Raw genomic sequence first — 18817 nt, forward strand, 5'->3', positions numbered from 1 at the left:
CAGTCTTATTTCNGCCAATACCAATGAACAAGTATATAAACCTGCAAGTTACATGATGAGAACAAAAACATAAGAACACAAGATACTAAGCTAGTAAAAGACAATAACCAGTAGGGGACAAAAACATACCATGCTTTTGGAAGATTGTCAAAGACATTAGAAGAAAGTGTCACAGCCATAAGCATCGGCCTCCCAAATGAGATGTAACTTTGATCATCGAATGTAACGGAGTTATCTGTAGCCCTCTTGTACTCAACAAACAAGTAGATACCGTAACCAATCATGCCAAGTCCAACAACAGCCAGAAGGAAGTTGAGTAACTTCAACAAACACTCCAAACAACCTCTACAAGCCATTTTCTCTTTTTTTTTTTTCGGTTCACTCAAGCTTTTCTCTTTTAATTCATTAGTCTGAAGTAATTATCCAAAAACACACAAAAAAAAATAAATAAAAGATCAATTAATTGTGCCCCAAATTCAATTGACTATTACATGAAACAAGCCGAGATATACCAAATCTAATATTCTCTAATCGACATAAGAAATGAACAAAAATCACAGGGAGTTAATCTAATCTAAGCTTGGAATGGGTTTTATGATTCCACGAATTCAGTAAATCAACAACAACAACAAAAGAAAAATCATAAGAACGAATGAGTTCAGATCGAGCCTCGAGGTGAACAAAATCCAAAATTAAGCGATCGAAGCAAAGAGAATGAAAACTTACGGAGAATTGTTTTCAGATGATTCTTCGATCTTCGCGCGATGACTGAATTTTTTGTTGGGTTCTTGTCGTCGAGAGAGAGGAGGAAGGGGATGATGAAATCGAAGGACGGGAACTTTTTTTTTAATTTTTAACTTTTTTTTTGGTTTGGAGTTTTTGCTGTAATACTGATGCCAGCTGGCAATTTAAAAATATGAAGAAGGACTAACAAAATAAAAAGAGAAAGGCCATTTTATGCTTCTTCTCTTTTTGTTTTGCAGAAGCCCAACTACATCTCTACTACGTGTCGCTGAGTTACAACTTACAACAAATACACAAATTATTTTTTTCCTTTCTGTCGGCAATTTAAAATTAGTTTTCTGTGGAATGGAATGTACTATATATTATAGAAAGTGTCCTAAAAACGCATAATTTTTTTTGTTTAAAGTTTTACTAAATAACCTGTGTGGTTTCTCTGAATATATTTTTTTTGGTAGGTGAGAGGGGACAACGTCCCCTCCAAATTTATTACGAAAGCTATAAAAAATTACACACGAGTTCTTCTAGGGAACGCAGTTCCTCTAGCATCCTCATCCAAAATAGAAATAACAGAAACAGGACAAGAATCAAACAAAACAACCCCGAAGGACTGAGAAAAGGCATAGTTAGCCAATCCATCCGCCAGACGATTAGCCTCTCTATAACCATGAGAAATTCGGACAATCCAGTCCTTAGAGATAAAGCCATAGCACATGCGTACTAGGGTAGACAAGGGATGGGTCTCACTTATCCCTGTCTTTAGATATCCGACCACCAACTCCGAGTCTACTACAAGATCCAGCTGCGGTATCCTGTGATCCCAGGCTAAACACAGTTCGTAGTATACTCCCCAAAGCTCTGCCAGTGGCGCCAAGCACACACCGATATTTAATGCAAACCCGCGTAACCATTTCCCTTCCACGTCTCTCAACACCCCACCAGCTGCCGCCACTCCCGGGTTCCCTCTCGAAGCCCCATCAGTATTCAAACGGACCCATCCAACATCCGGAGCCTGCCATGAGATCAGTCTTATTTCTCGACCCACCGCGCGAGATACACCTTTGGTAACCAAGTGTGCATTGTGAACTGCCTGAGAGATCTCCTTTACGAACCGCACTCGATCCCTACACATGCCAACTTTCCCGAAGATGTTGCCACATCTCCACTTCCAGCCCCACCATACGATCATACCAAACAGCATAGACCATGGCATTCCAAACAGCTCCTGATTGTTAGACAAATTAGTGGACACCCATTCTAATAAACTTTGATTAAAGAACAGGGATTGGTGACGAGGTGGNTTTTTTTTTTTTCCGGTTCACTCAAGCTTTTCTCTTTTAATTCATTAGTCTGAAGTAATTATCCAAAAACACACAAAAAAAAATAAATAAAAGATCAATTAATTGTGCCCCAAATTCAATTGACTATTACATGAAACAAGCCGAGATATACCAAATCTAATATTCTCTAATCGACATAAGAAATGAACAAAAATCACAGGGAGTTAATCTAATCTAAGCTTGGAATGGGTTTTATGATTCCACGAATTCAGTAAATCAACAACAACAACAAAAGAAAAATCATAAGAACGAATGAGTTCAGATCGAGCCTCGAGGTGAACAAAATCCAAAATTAAGCGATCGAAGCAAAGAGAATGAAAACTTACGGAGAATTGTTTTCAGATGATTCTTCGATCTTCGCGCGATGACTGAATTTTTTGTTGGGTTCTTGTCGTCGAGAGAGAGGAGGAAGGGGATGATGAAATCGAAGGACGGGAACTTTTTTTTTAATTTTTAACTTTTTTTTTGGTTTGGAGTTTTTGCTGTAATACTGATGCCAGCTGGCAATTTAAAAATATGAAGAAGGACTAACAAAATAAAAAGAGAAAGGCCATTTTATGCTTCTTCTCTTTTTGTTTTGCAGAAGCCCAACTACATCTCTACTACGTGTCGCTGAGTTACAACTTACAACAAATACACAAATTATTTTTTTCCTTTCTGTCGGCAATTTAAAATTAGTTTTCTGTGGAATGGAATGTACTATATATTATAGAAAGTGTCCTAAAAACGCATAATTTTTTTTGTTTAAAGTTTTACTAAATAACCTGTGTGGTTTCTCTGAATATATTTTTTTTGGTAGGTGAGAGGGGACAACGTCCCCTCCAAATTTATTACGAAAGCTATAAAAAATTACACACGAGTTCTTCTAGGGAACGCAGTTCCTCTAGCATCCTCATCCAAAATAGAAATAACAGAAACAGGACAAGAATCAAACAAAACAACCCCGAAGGACTGAGAAAAGGCATAGTTAGCCAATTCATCCGCCAGACGATTAGCCTCTCTATAACCATGAGAAATTCGGACAATCCAGTCCTTAGAGATAAAGCCATAGCACATGCGTACTAGGGTAGACAAGGGATGAGTCTCACTTATCCCTGTCTTTAGATATCCGACCACCAACTCCGAGTCTACTACAAGATCCAGCTGCGGTATCCTGTGATCCCAGGCTAAACACAGTCCGTAGTATACTCCCCAAAGCTCTGCCAGTGGCGCCGAGCACACACCGATATTTAATGCAAACCCGCCTAACCATTTCCCTTCCACGTCTCTCAACACCCCATCAGCTGCCGCCACTCCTGGGTTCCCTCTCGAAGCCCCATCAGTATTCAAACGGACCCATCCTACATCCGGAGCCTGCCATGAGATCAGTCTTATTTCTCGACCCACCGCGCGAGAAACACCTTTGGTAACCAAGTGTGCATTGTGAACTGCCTGAGAGATCTCCTTTACGAACCGCACTCGATCCCTAAACATGCCAACTTCCCTGAAGATGTTGCCACATCTCCACTTCCAGCCCCACCATACGATCATACCAAACAGCGTAGACCATGGCACTCCAAACAGCTCCTGATTGTTAGACAAATTAGTGGACACCCATTCTAATAAACTTTGATTAAAGAACAGGGATTGGTGACGAGGTGGTATAATCCGCATCCAGACCCCTGAGATCGCAGGACAATCTCGAAGGACATGTATGATCGTTTCCTCTCCTGCTTTGCACACTATGCAGACCCCAGAATCGCTTAAGTGTCGTCTGTGCCTTTCCACATTCGTCATAATAACTTGCGTAACCACCATCCAAAGAAACACCCTTACTCTTTCCGGCACCACACTACGCCAAACCATACCGTATAAGGTGCCCATATTTTGTCTCGGAACTGTGTTTCCAGTCAAAGCTTCATAGGCCGATTTCACTGAGAATCGCCCATCCAAGCTGGCTTTCCACGAGATCCTATCTTTAGACCTCGTATCAGTATCAACAGTAACAGACCTGAGGTTCAAGCACACAAAATCTGGGAGATACGGTTCAATACGCGGGAAGTCCCAACCAACACCATCATGCCATAAGTCCCGAACCCGAAGCTGTTGGAGTTCAACTGGAAGATCTCCTATCCGCCTATCATACAAGGAGAAATCCCCCATCCATTTATCCTTCCAGAATTTGATCATAGTTCCATCCCCAATGACCCAACCAAGACCCAGGATAACCACTTCTCTTAAGCCTACCCCGACACTTCTCCAGGTTGATGACCAACTGCTTTTTGCTATAAACCAAGACGCATCACCGATCTTGTATTTACTTCTCACAACCCGGCCCAGAGACTCGATACGTCAAAGAGAACCCTCCATCCAATTTTCGCAACCAGCGCCTTATTCATGGGTTCCGCAGCCCGAATACCTAGCCCTCCTTCCCCTTTTGGTAAACATAACCGTTTCCAGGATACTAGATGCTGTTTTCCTTTTTCTGCCGTGCTATTCCAAATAAAATTTCTTGAGATTATGTCCAGGGCGCTCAAAGTAGACTTGGGAAGCAAGATGGTACTCATTGTATGGACCGGGAGGGACGAGAGAACAGCTTTAGTTAGAGTAATTCGGCCAGCCAAGCTCATGATGCGGCCTTTCCAGCCAGCTAACCTAGAATTTGCTCTTTCCAAGACTTCACCAAATGTATTCTTATTAATTCTCTTGTGAAGAATCGGCATCCCCAAATACTTCCCCAGGTCACATGTCAACTGTATTCCACTCTCTGAACTGATCTGCTGTCGATGCTCCCGACTCACATNTCGTATCAGTATCAACAGTAACAGACCTGAGGTTCAAGCACACAAAATCTGGGAGATACGGTTCAATACGCGGGAAGTCCCAACCAACACCATCATGCCATAAGTCCCGNCTGTGGAATGGAATGTACTATATATTATAGAAAGTGTCCTAAAAACGCATAATTTTTTTTGTTTAAAGTTTTACTAAATAACCTGTGTGGTTTCTCTGAATATATTTTTTTTGGTAGGTGAGAGGGGACAACGTCCCCTCCAAATTTATTACGAAAGCTATAAAAAATTACACACGAGTTCTTCTAGGGAACGCAGTTCCTCTAGCATCCTCATCCAAAATAGAAATAACAGAAACAGGACAAGAATCAAACAAAACAACCCCGAAGGACTGAGAAAAGGCATAGTTAGCCAATTCATCCGCCAGACGATTAGCCTCTCTATAACCATGAGAAATTCGGACAATCCAGTCCTTAGAGATAAAGCCATAGCACATGCGTACTAGGGTAGACAAGGGATGAGTCTCACTTATCCCTGTCTTTAGATATCCGACCACCAACTCCGAGTCTACTACAAGATCCAGCTGCGGTATCCTGTGATCCCAGGCTAAACACAGTTCGTAGTATACTCCCCAAAGCTCTGCCAGTGGCGCCAAGCACACACCGATATTTAATGCAAACCCGCCTAACCATTTCCCTTCCACGTCTCTCAACACCCCACCAGCTGCCGCCACTCCCGGGTTCCCTCTCGAAGCCCCATCAGTATTCAAACGGACCCATCCAACATCCGGAGCCTGCCATGAGATCAGTCTTATTTCTCGACCCACCGCGCGAGATACACCTTTGGTAACCAAGTGTGCATTGTGAACTGCCTGAGAGATCTCCTTTACGAACCGCACTCGATCCCTACACATGCCAACTTCCCCGAAGATGTTGCCACATCTCCACTTCCAGCCCCACCATACGATCATACCAAACAGCGTAGACCATGGCATTCCAAACAGCTCCTGATTGTTAGACAAATTAGTGGACACCCATTCTAATAAACTTTGATTAAAGAACAGGGATTGGTGACGAGGTGGTATAATCCGCATCCAGACCCCTGAGATCGCAGGACAATCTTGAAGGACATGTATGATCGTTTCCTCTCCTGCTTTGCACACTATGCAGACCCCAGAATCGCTTAAGTGTCGTCTGTGCCTTTCCACATTCGTCATAATAACTTGCGTAACCACCATCCAAAGAAACACCCTTACTCTTTCCGGCACCACACTACGCCAAACCATACCGTATAAGGTGCCCATATTTTGTCTCGGAACTGTGTTTCCAGTCAAAGCTTCATAGGCCGATTTCACTGAGAATCGCCCATCCAAGCTGGCTTTCCACGAGATCCTATCTTTAGACCCCGTATCAGTATCAACAGTAACAGACCTGAGGTTCAAGCACACGAAATCTGGGAGATACGGTTCAATACGCGGGAAGTCCCAACCAACACCATCATGCCATAAGTCCCGAACCCGAAGCTGTTGGAGTTCAACTGGAAGATCTCCTATCCGCCTATCATACAAGGAGAAATCCCCCATCCATTTATCCTTCCAGAATTTGATCATAGTTCCATCCCCTATGACCCAACCAAGACCCAGGATAACCACTTCTCTTAAGCCTACCCCGACACTTCTCCAGGTTGATGACCAACTGCTTTTTGCTATAAACCAAGACGCATCACCGATCTTGTATTTACTTCTCACAACCCGGGCCCAGAGACTCGATACGTCAAAGAGAACCCTCCATCCAATTTTCGCAACCAGCGCCTTATTCATGGGTTCCGCAGCCCGAATACCTAGCCCTCCTTCCCCTTTTGGTAAACATAACCGTTTCCAGGATACTAGATGTTGTTTTCCCTTTTCTACCGTGCTATGCCAAATAAAATTTCTTGAGATTTTGTCCAGGGCGCTCAAAGTAGACTTGGGAAGCAAGATGGTACTCATTGTATGGACCGGGAGGGACGAGAGAACAGCTTTAGTTAGAGTAATTCGGCCAGCCAAGCTCATGATGCGGCCTTTCCAGCCAGCTAACCTAGAATTTGCTCTTTCCAAGACTTCACCAAATGTATTCTTATTAATTCTCTTGTGAAGAATCGGCATCCCCAAATACTTCCCCAGGTCACATGTCAACTGTATTCCACTCTCTGAACTGATCTGCTGTCGATGCTCCCGACTCACATTCTCAGAGAAAAAGATCTTTGATTTCTCGAGACTAACCTTTTGACCCGAAGCCGCACAAAATCTTTCAAGTACACCTCGTATCACTCTGATTTGGCTCACTGAGGCTTCCGCGAACAAGATTAAGTCATCCGCAAATAATACATGTGATAGGAGCGGTCCACCTCTGGAAATACACACCGGTTTCCATTCTTTAATCCCCACTGATCTGTCGATTAAATGACACAACCTCTCCATACATAGAACAAACAAATATGGAGACAAGGGATCCCCCTGTCGGATCCCTCTGTCTGGTTTGAAAGCTTCCGTTTGTTCCCCATTCCAAAGTAGATTCATCGAAGGACCTGTAACGCACTGCATGATCCAACCAACCCACTTCTCTGGAAGACATGCTGCTCTCAGTGTATCCTCCAAAAAATCCCATCTGATTCTATCATAAGCTTTTTCAAGGTCTAGCTTAAGTAGCATCCATCCCTTCCTTCCTTTCTTACGCCTCATTGAGTGCACCGCTTCTTGTACAATCACTATATTATCTGTACTTAGTCTTCCCGGGATAAAGCTTGATTGAGCTGGCCCAATCAAGAGAGATATGACTCGTTTTAACCGCATCACCATCGCCTTTGTGATGCATTTAAACAGCACATTACATAGACTTATAGGCCTGAACTGTGTTACCCTTTCTGGCTTGGCAACCTTCCCAACAAGTACCAATAGTGCATCATTCAGGTCCGCCGGTAGTTCCCCTGATTCGAAAAACCTGAGCACAAATTGGGAAACTGAACTTCCCACAACATCCCAACACTCCTGATAAAAAACAGGTTGAAAGCCATCAGGTCCAGGTGCCTTGAACTTTCCCATGCTCCAGATTGACTCCTCTATCTCCAAAGCCGTGAATGGTTTGTTTAGTATGCCGAAGTCCAACTCAGATAGCTCCGCATACCCTCCTTGTGGTAGCTTTCCCACAAGCAGATCAACATCCTCCATCGAGTACAGTCTTTTATAATACGCAATGGCTAGCTCCTCCAAGGCTTTAGCATCGGATATCCAAACTCCATCATCCCCTTTGAGCATTTCAATCCGGTTTCGTCGACGGCGTACAACAGTGGAGGTATGGAAATACTTTGTGTTTCGGTCTCCAAGGGCGATAAATTTCTCTCTTGATTTTTGGAACCAAATCATCTCCTCCTGTTCCAAAACCACTTCAAACTCTTTAATCAACCCTGCTTCTTTCGTTAGCAAAGCATCTGTTTGTAGGATGTCCAACTGAGCCTGAACATCCATAATTTCTGCCATTAACTTCTCCTTTTTCCTCTGCACATCCCCAAACACTTCTCTATTCCACTTCCTTAGCTTCTCCCTCATAGTCTGCAAGGCTCGTGGTGTGGAAACCGTATTATCCCATGAAAACACTAGCAAATCCTTGAAGCTTTCATGTTGCAGCCATGCCGCTTCAAAATGAAATGGACGTCTCCTAGGATCCCCTCGCACCTCTGGTGAGAGTTGGACATATAAGGGCGCGTGTTCAGAAGAAAAGAAAGGAAGGTGAGTGACCGTCGCTTCCTACCATCGTAGCCTTGCCTCCGCACAACATAACACTCGGTCCAGTCTTTTAGCAATAAAAGTTCTCTGCTCTCTGCCTCTATTCCATGTGAATTGTCCTCCCCGAAATCCCATGTCTATCAGAGAGAGATCATGTATCCATTGACCAAAGAATACAGAATCCTGTGAAAGACCACCACTGCCACCCGACCTTTCATCCAGGCGAACAATGGTGTTAAAATCCCCACCAATCAACATCGGTCCGCTAATTTCACTCACCTCCTCCTTTAGCTTTGCCCAGAGACCACTTCTCCTACTAACAATGGGTGCAGCGTAGACAGCAATTAAGTGTATGGTTTCCCCATCCTTCTTTATTTTAGCATGAATAAACTGAGAAGCAGACTTCACAATTTCAACCTCTCCGGCGTCAGATCTCCAAAGTAGCCAAATACCCCCGCTTTGACCACTTGCATCAACACGATATGAATTGTCCAAGCCGAGACTCCGACAGATTCATTCCGCTTGAGCGCCACTCGCATGCGTTTCAAATAAGGCCAATACCTCAGACCTGAATTTCTTTAACATGTACCGAATAGCTCGTCGAAAATTTGGTTTATTTGCCCCCCAGCAATTCCAAAATAAACAATTTATCATTAGATCAATTATATGCCTAAAAACTACCGGGGCGCCCCGTTAAGCCACCTCCGAGACCGTCTCTATCGCCGTGGCCGAGAGCCCACTCTCAGACTGATCCCGTGCAGTCGTCTCCTTCTCCATCGAGCTAATTGCCCTCGACTCATGATTTAGCTCCTACTGTCGACCCTCCTGAATTAGTTGTCTTTCCGGTATAAAGACACCACCGGGCCTACCAGAGACATCGAGTTCTCCCTTCTGACGCTTGCTAGAAGTCGATAACTCCATATCACCTTTTGTTGGGCCGAAAATCAACCCATAGGCCGGCCTGATCTGTTTAACTTGTTTGGGCCTTTGCCCCTTTACATCGACATCTTTACTACCTCCGGCCCTTCCCTCCTTATGAAAAACCTTCTGGGCCCGATTATTACTGGCCCCAAACCTGAAAGCCCCTTGACCATTACCTTGTACCGCACTCCTCCCTTTATTCTGTTGACTTGAGAGGTCAACATTTTCCTTATTTGCCTCCGATGATATCGCATTACGCTTCGGATCCTCAGATCCCGTATCTTCCTCCAACGAGGCAAATTGATTCGTAATCACCACATTTTCCTTATTTTTAGCACCAGAGATATCCCGAAGATTTCGACCAAGATTTGGTTCCGCTCCTTTACGTGCCGAGGACACAACCGTCGGCGCTGGTGACGGCGCAGCCTTCCTACTCCTCCAGACTTCAACAAATTCATTCTTCTCCGGGAGTGTGACTCGCACAGCTGCCGGAACAGTCGGAGCAATGATCTCCAGTTGTTGCACTACCTCCCTCGTTGGACAATGGTGCACCAGATGACCATAGATTCCACAACTCGAACAGATGTTGGTTAGACCCTCATAAGACACATAGTAACGCTCCCCGTTTACCTTGACTGTCCCCTTCAGTGGTTGAGACAAATCCACTGCCACACATACACGCGAAAACCGAGCTCTTTCAAAATTCATCGTGTTAAGATCCACCCGAATAGGATCCCCTATCCCTCGTGCAATTCCCATCAGTATTGCACGGTGATAGTAGTGCACTGGGAGGTTGGACAACCGGATCCACACCGGCGTCGTCACATTATCATCACATAACGGGTCAAAACTGGGGACCATGCCTGCACCAACAAGTAACTGCCAAACACTCTCTATGGACCACCCGTCAGAGCCGCCAAATACTCCTCCTCACGTTCGAACCGGACCATAAAGAACTCCCTCGGCAGATCTGTCACATACATGCTCCCCTTCGGATTCCACATTTGAAAACAACCACAGACCTAGGTTTAAGCGTAAGCCAACGACGTTTAAGCTTCAATAATTCGAGTTCCTCTAAATAATTAAGATCATACCTCTTACTTTTCTCTAGGATTTTCGTTACAAATTCCTCTTCTCTAAATGGCTTTCAATAACCACCTCTCCATTGCAATCAGGATTAATCTCCCTTTGATCGTTTACTTCATGTGGTGGCGTACACAGTTTCATTCTCAATAACACAATGTTGTCGGGATCCGCTTTTGGGTTTAAGCAAAGAGAAGGGCGAGAGATAGAGTCATAGAGTAACAATGGTAAATCTTCACAAAATCGCTTTCACAGTTTTCATAGTTGTTTAGATTGTTATTCAATCCATTTGTTATGTCTCTGGATATTCAACTTTAGACATAGTTTTTCATACCTACTAATATATTTGTAAATGCCACTTCTAACAATATATAGAGTAGTAAAAGCAGGAGGAAAAACTATATACTCTTCAATGTTTTGGTCTATGATAAATCAAAATTGATGGAGACCATGACTCTTGCAATTTCAAGAGATGATCCATCTCTCTTATCCTTTTGACTCAATGTACATGTCTAACTTCTCTTCTATAATATTACACTTTAAGAGACCATATAGTTTTTGGTTCGTTATTTGTAATTATAATTTGTAACTACATGACTCAAGGTACATGTTTTCTCTTCTCCTAATATACACTTTTTTGTTCTTTAAAGAGGTCAACACTTTTAGATGGTAAACAGAGGCTATCCCACTCTTATATTTTTGTCACTTTGCTTATCTTCTTTAAATGAAGTTGTCTTTGTGCATGATGCAGTTATTTATTCAGAAGGCAAACAAAGTGTTTGGTAATAGATTCGGGCAAATCTTAAGGTATGGTAATTAACTACTGAAATCTTAATTAACTATCAACAATCTGAATAATGAGAGTATGATGAGATATTTCCTTCTGCCATTTCATGAATCCAACGCAATTTTCCCTCGGATTATGACAAGGCATGTGAAGATCTGACAAGTTCAACTCACTTAGTATGTTCCCATTTTGTTAGTAACGACATTACTTTTCCTGGCACATAGTTCTGTAAAGAACAAAGCGTAGCTTGATTATTGTCAACCAGACAATGACACCAAGCGAAGTTAAAGAGGTGTGCGGTTGAAAACGACAGTGATTTAATATAGATTCTAAGACAGAGTCAAGAGACCTCTAGAGATTCTACTTCGGTGTCACAATATTTAGAATAGCGTTAAGCAAGCACATGTGAGATGCACGTGTGAGAGCCAATTTCACCTTCGTTGTGAGAACTAGGATGTTGAAGACATAGTTCATGAGCTAAAGGAAGGAAAAAAGGTAATTGTCCAAATTTTCCAATACCTTTTCGTTTAATAATATCATAACAAGTCACCGTAGAAAGGAGAGATGTTGGCATTTCCTCTCACAGAGAAGGAACTGACCTTAAGACCTTTAGAATATATCCAGTTAAGGCTCTCCACCTTCGGGTGGATGTTAACTCAATTTCATTTTTATGAGTTTATCAAAAATAGTTTAAAACACTAACACTAAATAGTTTACATGATCTACGTCGTATCTTCGAAATTCTACTATATATATCGTGTAACTCGTGTTGTACTTTACATTTGCAGTTCTCTACCAGTTACTCTTCTAACGGTTAATAATTTTATTTTATTTATGAGCACCAAAACTTGCGTTACTTCTTCTTCTTTTCTGTGTCAACACAACCAAAAATCCCATATACTCATTTCGTCCAGAAATAAAAAGTATATAAAAATATACTATTGGAAAAAAATACGAGAGATGTATTAGATGAGAACAATACTATATAGACTAATAATAAATATACATATATATGTAGATAATATATTAAATAAATTACAATGAAGAAAATATGAATAGATAAAATTAAACAATTAATAGTACCATCTAACTTTAACTAAACTGATAAATAGAATATCGATCACATGATTTTCTTGCATGGATAGTCAAAAAACTAAAAAAAATTTTAAAACCAACTTAATCAACTAAAAATATCAATCGTCAAATATCCCGGGCGTAGCCCGGTTTAACCCCTAGTGTAAATAAACCGGAGTTTTTTTGTGTCGGACAGGACCGGACTATGTACGAGACTACGAGTACTTTGAAGTTTCAAACCGTCTCGGGTTTGGTCTTAGAACAAGACCGGAGTTCGTTTGAGACCACCTTTTATAAAGTTGAAAAACCAGTGTCACCCACACGTGGCCCGATCAAGGTTAAAAAAAGGTTTACGATGAGCTCGACTACAGCTGGTAAAAGTTCCAATATTACAAAAACAGAATTGTTTATATATTTTTTTATTTTTAAGTTAAAAAACAGAAGAGGGGTTGTTTACCTTATGATTATTGTCTAAAATTTTAAGAGGAATCAATAACAACAGTCAGGTTCGTGAAAAACAGATTTGATCGTCAAGGGTTTGGTAACGTCGTACTTCAATCTCTAACCTTTGGTCCGGTATGATTCTCAATCTAATCTTTGTCGAATTTTTTCAAATTTGTGTGAAATTGATTCTGGCGATTCTGGGTTGGATTCACCAATTTTCCTTGGAATCTCTTCAAAATTTGTTGAGCTTGGGATCACCTTTTGTAGAAATTCATAACAAAACATCGAATTTTTTCCTGGAAATTGATTCTATTTATCACAGTTAGCTAGCGTAGCGAATGGACAAGTGTAGAATTTGAGGTCTGATGTCGATTTGGATAAGTTTGGTCTCTCTCTCTCTACACACTGATGATACTTTCTTGGGGTTCTTATGATTAGGATAAATTGGCTCAGTGATTTTATCTTGGAGGGTTTTGTAAAATTAGGATTTTTATGAATGATAAGAGTTTTTGATGTTATCATCAGAAACTCAGAAATACTTTTTGGTTCTTTCTCTGATTACATTGGCATTTGATTTGCTTTTCTTTTTCTCTCTTAGCGTTCAGCTTTTTCTTGTGGAAGTACTTGTGTTAATGGCAGACTTACCTGGATATCTACGCACTTGTTTGGATATGGGGAAGATAGCTTTCTTAGCTATCTTAGTATCTACAGGGATCGTCTTGCAGATTCTGGTATAATCCACCCCTGAGAGATTCTTATACTGTTTTTTTTTTTCCACAATAGATTCATACCCTTTGTTTTGCTAATTTTGTTACAGGCTTGTGCTCTGTTCAATAACTGGTGGCCAATGCTAAGTGGTGAGTGAATTATAACCTGCCTGGCTTGATCTTTAACCGTTTTGACAATCAGTTTGACTTTGATGAACTAAGTACCCTAACTGTGAATTTTCAAAGCTGTTTTGGTAAAGTAAGAAATGTAAGTGGACTTGATCTTGCTTCTAGTTAATCTTAAATCTTTCTTTTGATTTGCAGTTATAATGTACGTGCTCCTCCCAATGCCTTTACTCTTCTTTGCTGGATCAGACAGTTCATCTCTATTCAACGACTCAGATAACAGGTGCGTTTAATTTACATATATAACAGTCTCCATTGTTTGTTTCTTCTGTTTGTATTTAACACATGAACAATTTTTGTTTGTATTTTCAGCTGGATCAATGCAGCCAAATTCTTGACTGGTGCATCAGCAGTTGGAAGCGTCGCGATACCTTCGATTCTAAAACACGCTGGACTCATCGGTTGGGGTGCATTAGCCCTTGATCTCTCATCATACGTTGTCTTCCTCATCGCTATTTTGGGATACATTTGCATAGGAGATGCCAGTGACAACTATTACAGCTACATTTAGAAACACACACACACACACAAACAAATTTTATCATCATGAGTTTCAAACTCAAAAGTCTCAGCCTTTTCGAACGAGAAACCTCTTGTTGCGATGGAATCGTTCCAGCTGATTGGAAATTTCACAAGCTTTTGTGTCAAGTGTATATGTATGATTGAATGGTTTGTAAGATGAAGCTTTTGTTATGTATAGAAAACAAATTTTATTATTTGGGGAATATATAAAGTCTGGTTTTTTTTTTTTTTTTTTTGAACAATGCGAAAAAAACAAAAGCTTTACTAAAATAAAACCATCTCTCAATAGAGAAAGCTGTGAACAATTGTATGAATGCGAGCTCTCTGTGTTAAGAAAGTTTGTTGCTTTCTCTCGAAACTATCTCTCAATTCTTCAATTCCTTGTCGTCGATTCTTTGGTTTCTCTAATGAAGAAGCTCTTATACTTCGTCGTTTATCTGAGGGAGGTCTTGTACATGCACGCCACTTGCTCGACAAAATTCCTCAGAGAGGAAGTAACAGCCGTGTTATTTACTGGACTTCGCTTCTTACGAAATACGCGAAAGCTGGATACTTGGATGAAGCACGGGTTTTGTTTGAGGTTATGCCGGAGAGGAGTATCGTCACTTGCAATGCGATGTTGACGGGTTATGTTAAACGTAGGAGAGTGAAAGAGGCTTGGACGTTGTTTAGAGAAATGCCCAAGAACGTTGTTTCGTGGACTGTGATGCTTACTGCGCTTTGTGATGATGGAAGGAGTGATGATGCGGTCGACTTGTTCGATGAAATGCCTGAGAGAAACGTGGTTTCGTGGAACACGTTGGTTACGGGTTTGATTAGGAATGGGGATATGGAGAAGGCGAGACACGTGTTTGATGCTATGCCTTGCCGAGATATTGTGTCGTGGAACGCTATGATTAAACGGTATATTGAGAATGATGAGATGAAGGAAGCGAAAGTATTGTTTGAGAATATGAGTGAGAAGAATGTTGTTACTTGGACGAGTATGGTTTATGGTTATTGTCGATGTAGAGATGTTCATGAAGCTTATAGATTGTTCTGTGAAATGCCGGAGAGAAATGTTGTTTCTTGGACTGCTATGATTAGTGGGTTTGCTTGGAATGAGTTTTATAGAGAAGCTTTGTTGCTTTTTCTTGAAATGAAGAAGGATCTTGATGCAATATTACCAAATGGTGAGACTCTTATCTCTCTTGCTTATGCTTGTGGTGGTCTTGGTGTTGGATTCCGCCGTCTTGGGGAGCAGTTGCATGCACAAGTTATATCTAATGGTTGGGAAAGTGTGGATCACGATGGAAGGTTGGTGAAGAGTCTTGTTCATATGTATGCATCTTCTGGTTTGATTGCTTCAGCTCAATCTCTGCTCAATGAAAGCTTTGATTTGCAGTCTTGTAACATTATTATCAACGGTTATCTGAAAAACGGGGATTTGGAGCGAGCTGAAACTCTGTTCAAGAGAGTGGAGAGCTTACACGACAAAGTATCGTGGACGTCGATGATCGGTGGATATCTAGACGTGGGTGACGTATCCAGGGCCTTTGATCTGTTTCAGAAACTTCAGGACAAAGATGGGGTTACATGGACGGTTATGATCTCAGGTCTTGTCCGGAACGAGGTTTTTGCAGAAGCTTCATCCCTACTGTCAGATATGGTGAGATGTGGTCTGAAACCGTTGAACTCGACTTACTCTGTTCTTCTTGGTTCTGCGGGAGCCACTTCGAATCTCGATCAAGGGAAGCATTTACACTGTGTAATTGCAAAAACCACAGCTTGCTATGATCCTGATCTCATCCTTCAAAACTCCCTTGTCTCTATGTACGCTAAATGTGGAGCCATAGACGATGCTTATGAGATATTCTCAAAGATGCTCAGGAAAGATACAGTTTCATGGAACTCAATGATCATGGGGTTATCGCATCACGGCTTAGCGGATAAAGCCTTACAACTGTTCAAAGAGATGCTTGATTCGGGGATGAAACCGAACTGTGTAACGTTTCTTGGAGTCCTCTCAGCTTGTAGCCACTCTGGACTCATTACAAAGGGCTTAGAACTATTCAAAGCGATGAAAGAAACCTATTTGATCCAGCCCGGAATCGAGCATTACATCTCGATGATAGACCTTTTAGGCAGAGCCGGAAAACTAAGAGAAGCAGAGGAATTCATCTCAGCCCTGCCTTTCACTCCAGACCATACAGTCTATGGTGCATTGTTAGGCTTATGCGGGCTCAACTGGAGAGATAGAGATGCAGGAGGCATAGCAGAACGAGCTGCAATGCGGTTGTTAGAGCTTGACCCAGTCAATGCACCGGGACATGTGGCGCTATGCAACGTGTATGCGGGATTAGGGAGGCATGAGATGGAGAAGGAGATGAGGAAAGAGATGGGATTAAAAGGAGTGAAGAAGACACCAGGATGTAGTTGGATTGTGGTAAATGGAAGAGCTAACGTGTTTCTCTCTGGTGATAAGTCAGCAAGTGAAGCTGCTCAGATGATTTTGCCAATCTTTTGTGGTAATGACATACTTGAAGAGGAAGAAGAGAAACCGTTGACTCTATCCCATTGCTGAGAGTTAAAAGCACATATGTTCGAAAGAACATTTCTTCCGAATCAACTCATGACAGGTAGAGTTAAACTGAGTCTAGTCAACATTCAAGTTAGTAAGTATGCTCTAAGCAGTCAAAACTAATTTATTATGCCATACAGGCTCAGAAATTTATTGTGAACCAAAAACAGGAAAATATAGAAAAATAAATGATAAAAGCAACCAAAAAAAATATAACTTAACTTGTGATTTTGCTTTCTCTCTTTTACCTCCAGGAATCAGGACCAAGCTGAGAAAATAAGTACAATGCAATGGCCAAGGATCAACCACAGAATCCAATTGGGTTTTACTGATCAACTTGTTTCCCCCTCACAACATAAATCCATGCACGACCATTTTCATCTCAAGAACAAATGACGAGCCTTTTACCGTCGATGAAGTAACTTGGCTGAGAGTAGGATTTGGTCTGTACTAAATCCGGCATGTTAGGAATTGACACCTCCATGTAACTCATCCATTTCACATTTTAACCAGACCGATCATCAATCTTGTTCTTGGTCACCCAAATCTTAATCTTCTTTGTTACATGGCATTGCTTCAACAACGAAAACCGATCTTCCCTAAAAACTCTAAGGACAAGAGTATCGCGGGGATGGTTCTTCCCACTTGGTAGATCACAAAACTCCAAGAATTCTTCGGTCGAAAAACTGAAGTTAACTAAGATGAACAACAAGGGATGAGTGACATGAGTCTTTTCATAATAAGCAATCCAATACAAAGTTCCATTCAGCGATACAACACTTGTAAAGTGATAGTGAACGGTAAAATGTTTACTAGACAGTGTTCGATATTTTGCTTCTTCTACATCTTCTTCTTTCCACGCATCAGAGGCAAAGTCATGGATTTTCCACGTATGGCTAGAGCCTACGTCCTTCATAGTCGAAAGGGTCTTGTAAACAATTTCCTTATGGACTCTCTTTTTATTATCATAACCTATGCCAAGAAAACTCAAACTAGGTTGGTTAATATCGGGCTCGATGCATCTAGTCTGTCTTAACCAGGGGTTCCAAACCACGGCTCCTTTGCCCATGCCACAAAGTAAGAACCCACTGGAATCAACCAAGCTATAAGGTATCTGAGTTATCAAACCGGGAGTATTTAAGGTTAACTCACACACCTCTACCTTAGGATTGACGCTTACCGAATAACACTTGGATCTAGATGTTAAAATGAAACGAAAAGTCATCTTGTGGTTGTTAATGAATGCCTTATCGTCGGAGAGAGTGTTCCATCGTTTGCAAATTGTTCTGAATCGGACAAGAGAAGTAGGAGGGACACGAGATAGAATCTCTTCCACCAAATCGCATGGAAGCTTTTCCTTATTCGCCATTTTCGATATTTTGTTTTCTAAGTCACTACCATTTCAATTTAACTATTTTATAACCTTTTCTCAATTGTGATCAACTGATAATTCATAAAAATCTCCAAAAGTTCTGATTTTGTTGTTTCTTGTTTTGAACATAGAATCTGGAATTACTTTTTGGGGGTCAGAATCTGTATTTTAAAAATTATGGCCATGAATGGTTGTTGGTGTAGATTTAGTTTTTTGCAAAATCTTGAATGTTAACTTGATCAGTTTTTGGTTTTTTTATAGATTTTTTTTTTAAATAGTAAAAAATGCTAATAATTTTTTATTAAAAGAGAAAAAATACAATGATGCAGAAAAAAAAAGGAAAAAAAAAAGTCATTCAAGGCCTATGACTTACATAAACATAACATTTAAAGTCATTAAAATTTTATTTAAATCTCAAACCAATTACACTCCCTTAAGTAATTGAATGGGTTAAAAAGTAGATTTTGCACAATGAAAAGCTAAAAACTGATACAAATCAGATGTAATTGTTCAAGGCCTATTACTTGTTCATATATTTATGAGATCCAT

The 18817-nt window shown here is 41.1% G+C and overlaps 3 protein-coding genes and 1 long non-coding RNA gene across 4 annotated transcripts; 2 read left to right on the top strand and 2 right to left on the bottom strand.

The window, feature by feature from the left end:
- On the bottom strand, positions 11–922 carry LOC104777273. Its single transcript, XR_766240.2, has 3 exons — positions 727–922; positions 130–410; positions 11–41 (listed from the first exon to the last, which is right to left on the bottom strand). It is a non-coding gene; the product is annotated as an uncharacterized LOC104777273 (long non-coding RNA).
- Positions 12907–14530, top strand: LOC104777274 (vacuolar protein sorting-associated protein 55 homolog). The gene is made up of 5 exons (XM_010501488.2): positions 12907–13053; positions 13520–13652; positions 13739–13778; positions 13953–14037; positions 14127–14530. Exons 2-5 carry the CDS (start codon positions 13554–13556, stop codon positions 14323–14325), a joined length of 423 nt encoding a protein of 140 aa, XP_010499790.1. The 5' UTR covers positions 12907–13053; positions 13520–13553; the 3' UTR covers positions 14326–14530.
- LOC104777275 (pentatricopeptide repeat-containing protein At1g32415, mitochondrial) lies at positions 14573–17365 on the top strand. The gene is made up of 2 exons (XM_010501489.2): positions 14573–16954; positions 17151–17365. The coding sequence occupies exon 1, from the start codon at positions 14650–14652 to the stop codon at positions 16897–16899; it is 2250 nt and encodes a 749-aa protein (XP_010499791.1). The 5' UTR covers positions 14573–14649; the 3' UTR covers positions 16900–16954; positions 17151–17365.
- Positions 17374–18265, bottom strand: LOC104779036 (putative F-box/kelch-repeat protein At1g32430). The gene has a single exon (XM_019243798.1). It carries the CDS (start codon positions 18263–18265, stop codon positions 17402–17404), a length of 864 nt encoding a protein of 287 aa, XP_019099343.1. The 3' UTR covers positions 17374–17401.

This window comes from Camelina sativa, chromosome 3 (assembly GCF_000633955.1).
Source record: "Camelina sativa cultivar DH55 chromosome 3, Cs, whole genome shotgun sequence".
Lineage (NCBI taxonomy): Eukaryota > Viridiplantae > Streptophyta > Magnoliopsida > Brassicales > Brassicaceae > Camelina > Camelina sativa.

Bases quoted from the DNA above. Each gene is read 5' to 3' on its own strand.
- LOC104777274 (XM_010501488.2), top strand. From the start codon at position 13,554: ATGGCAGACTTACCTGGATATCTACGCACTTGTTTGGATATGGGGAAG. The intron at 13,653-13,738 runs GTATAATCCACC...ATTTTGTTACAG, and splicing joins GGATCGTCTTGCAGATTCTG to GCTTGTGCTCTGTTCAATAA. The intron at 13,779-13,952 runs GTGAGTGAATTA...TTTGATTTGCAG, and splicing joins CTGGTGGCCAATGCTAAGTG to TTATAATGTACGTGCTCCTC.
- LOC104777275 (XM_010501489.2), top strand. From the start codon at position 14,650: ATGCGAGCTCTCTGTGTTAAGAAAGTTTGTTGCTTTCTCTCGAAACTA.
- LOC104779036 (XM_019243798.1), bottom strand. From the start codon at position 18,265: ATGGCGAATAAGGAAAAGCTTCCATGCGATTTGGTGGAAGAGATTCTA.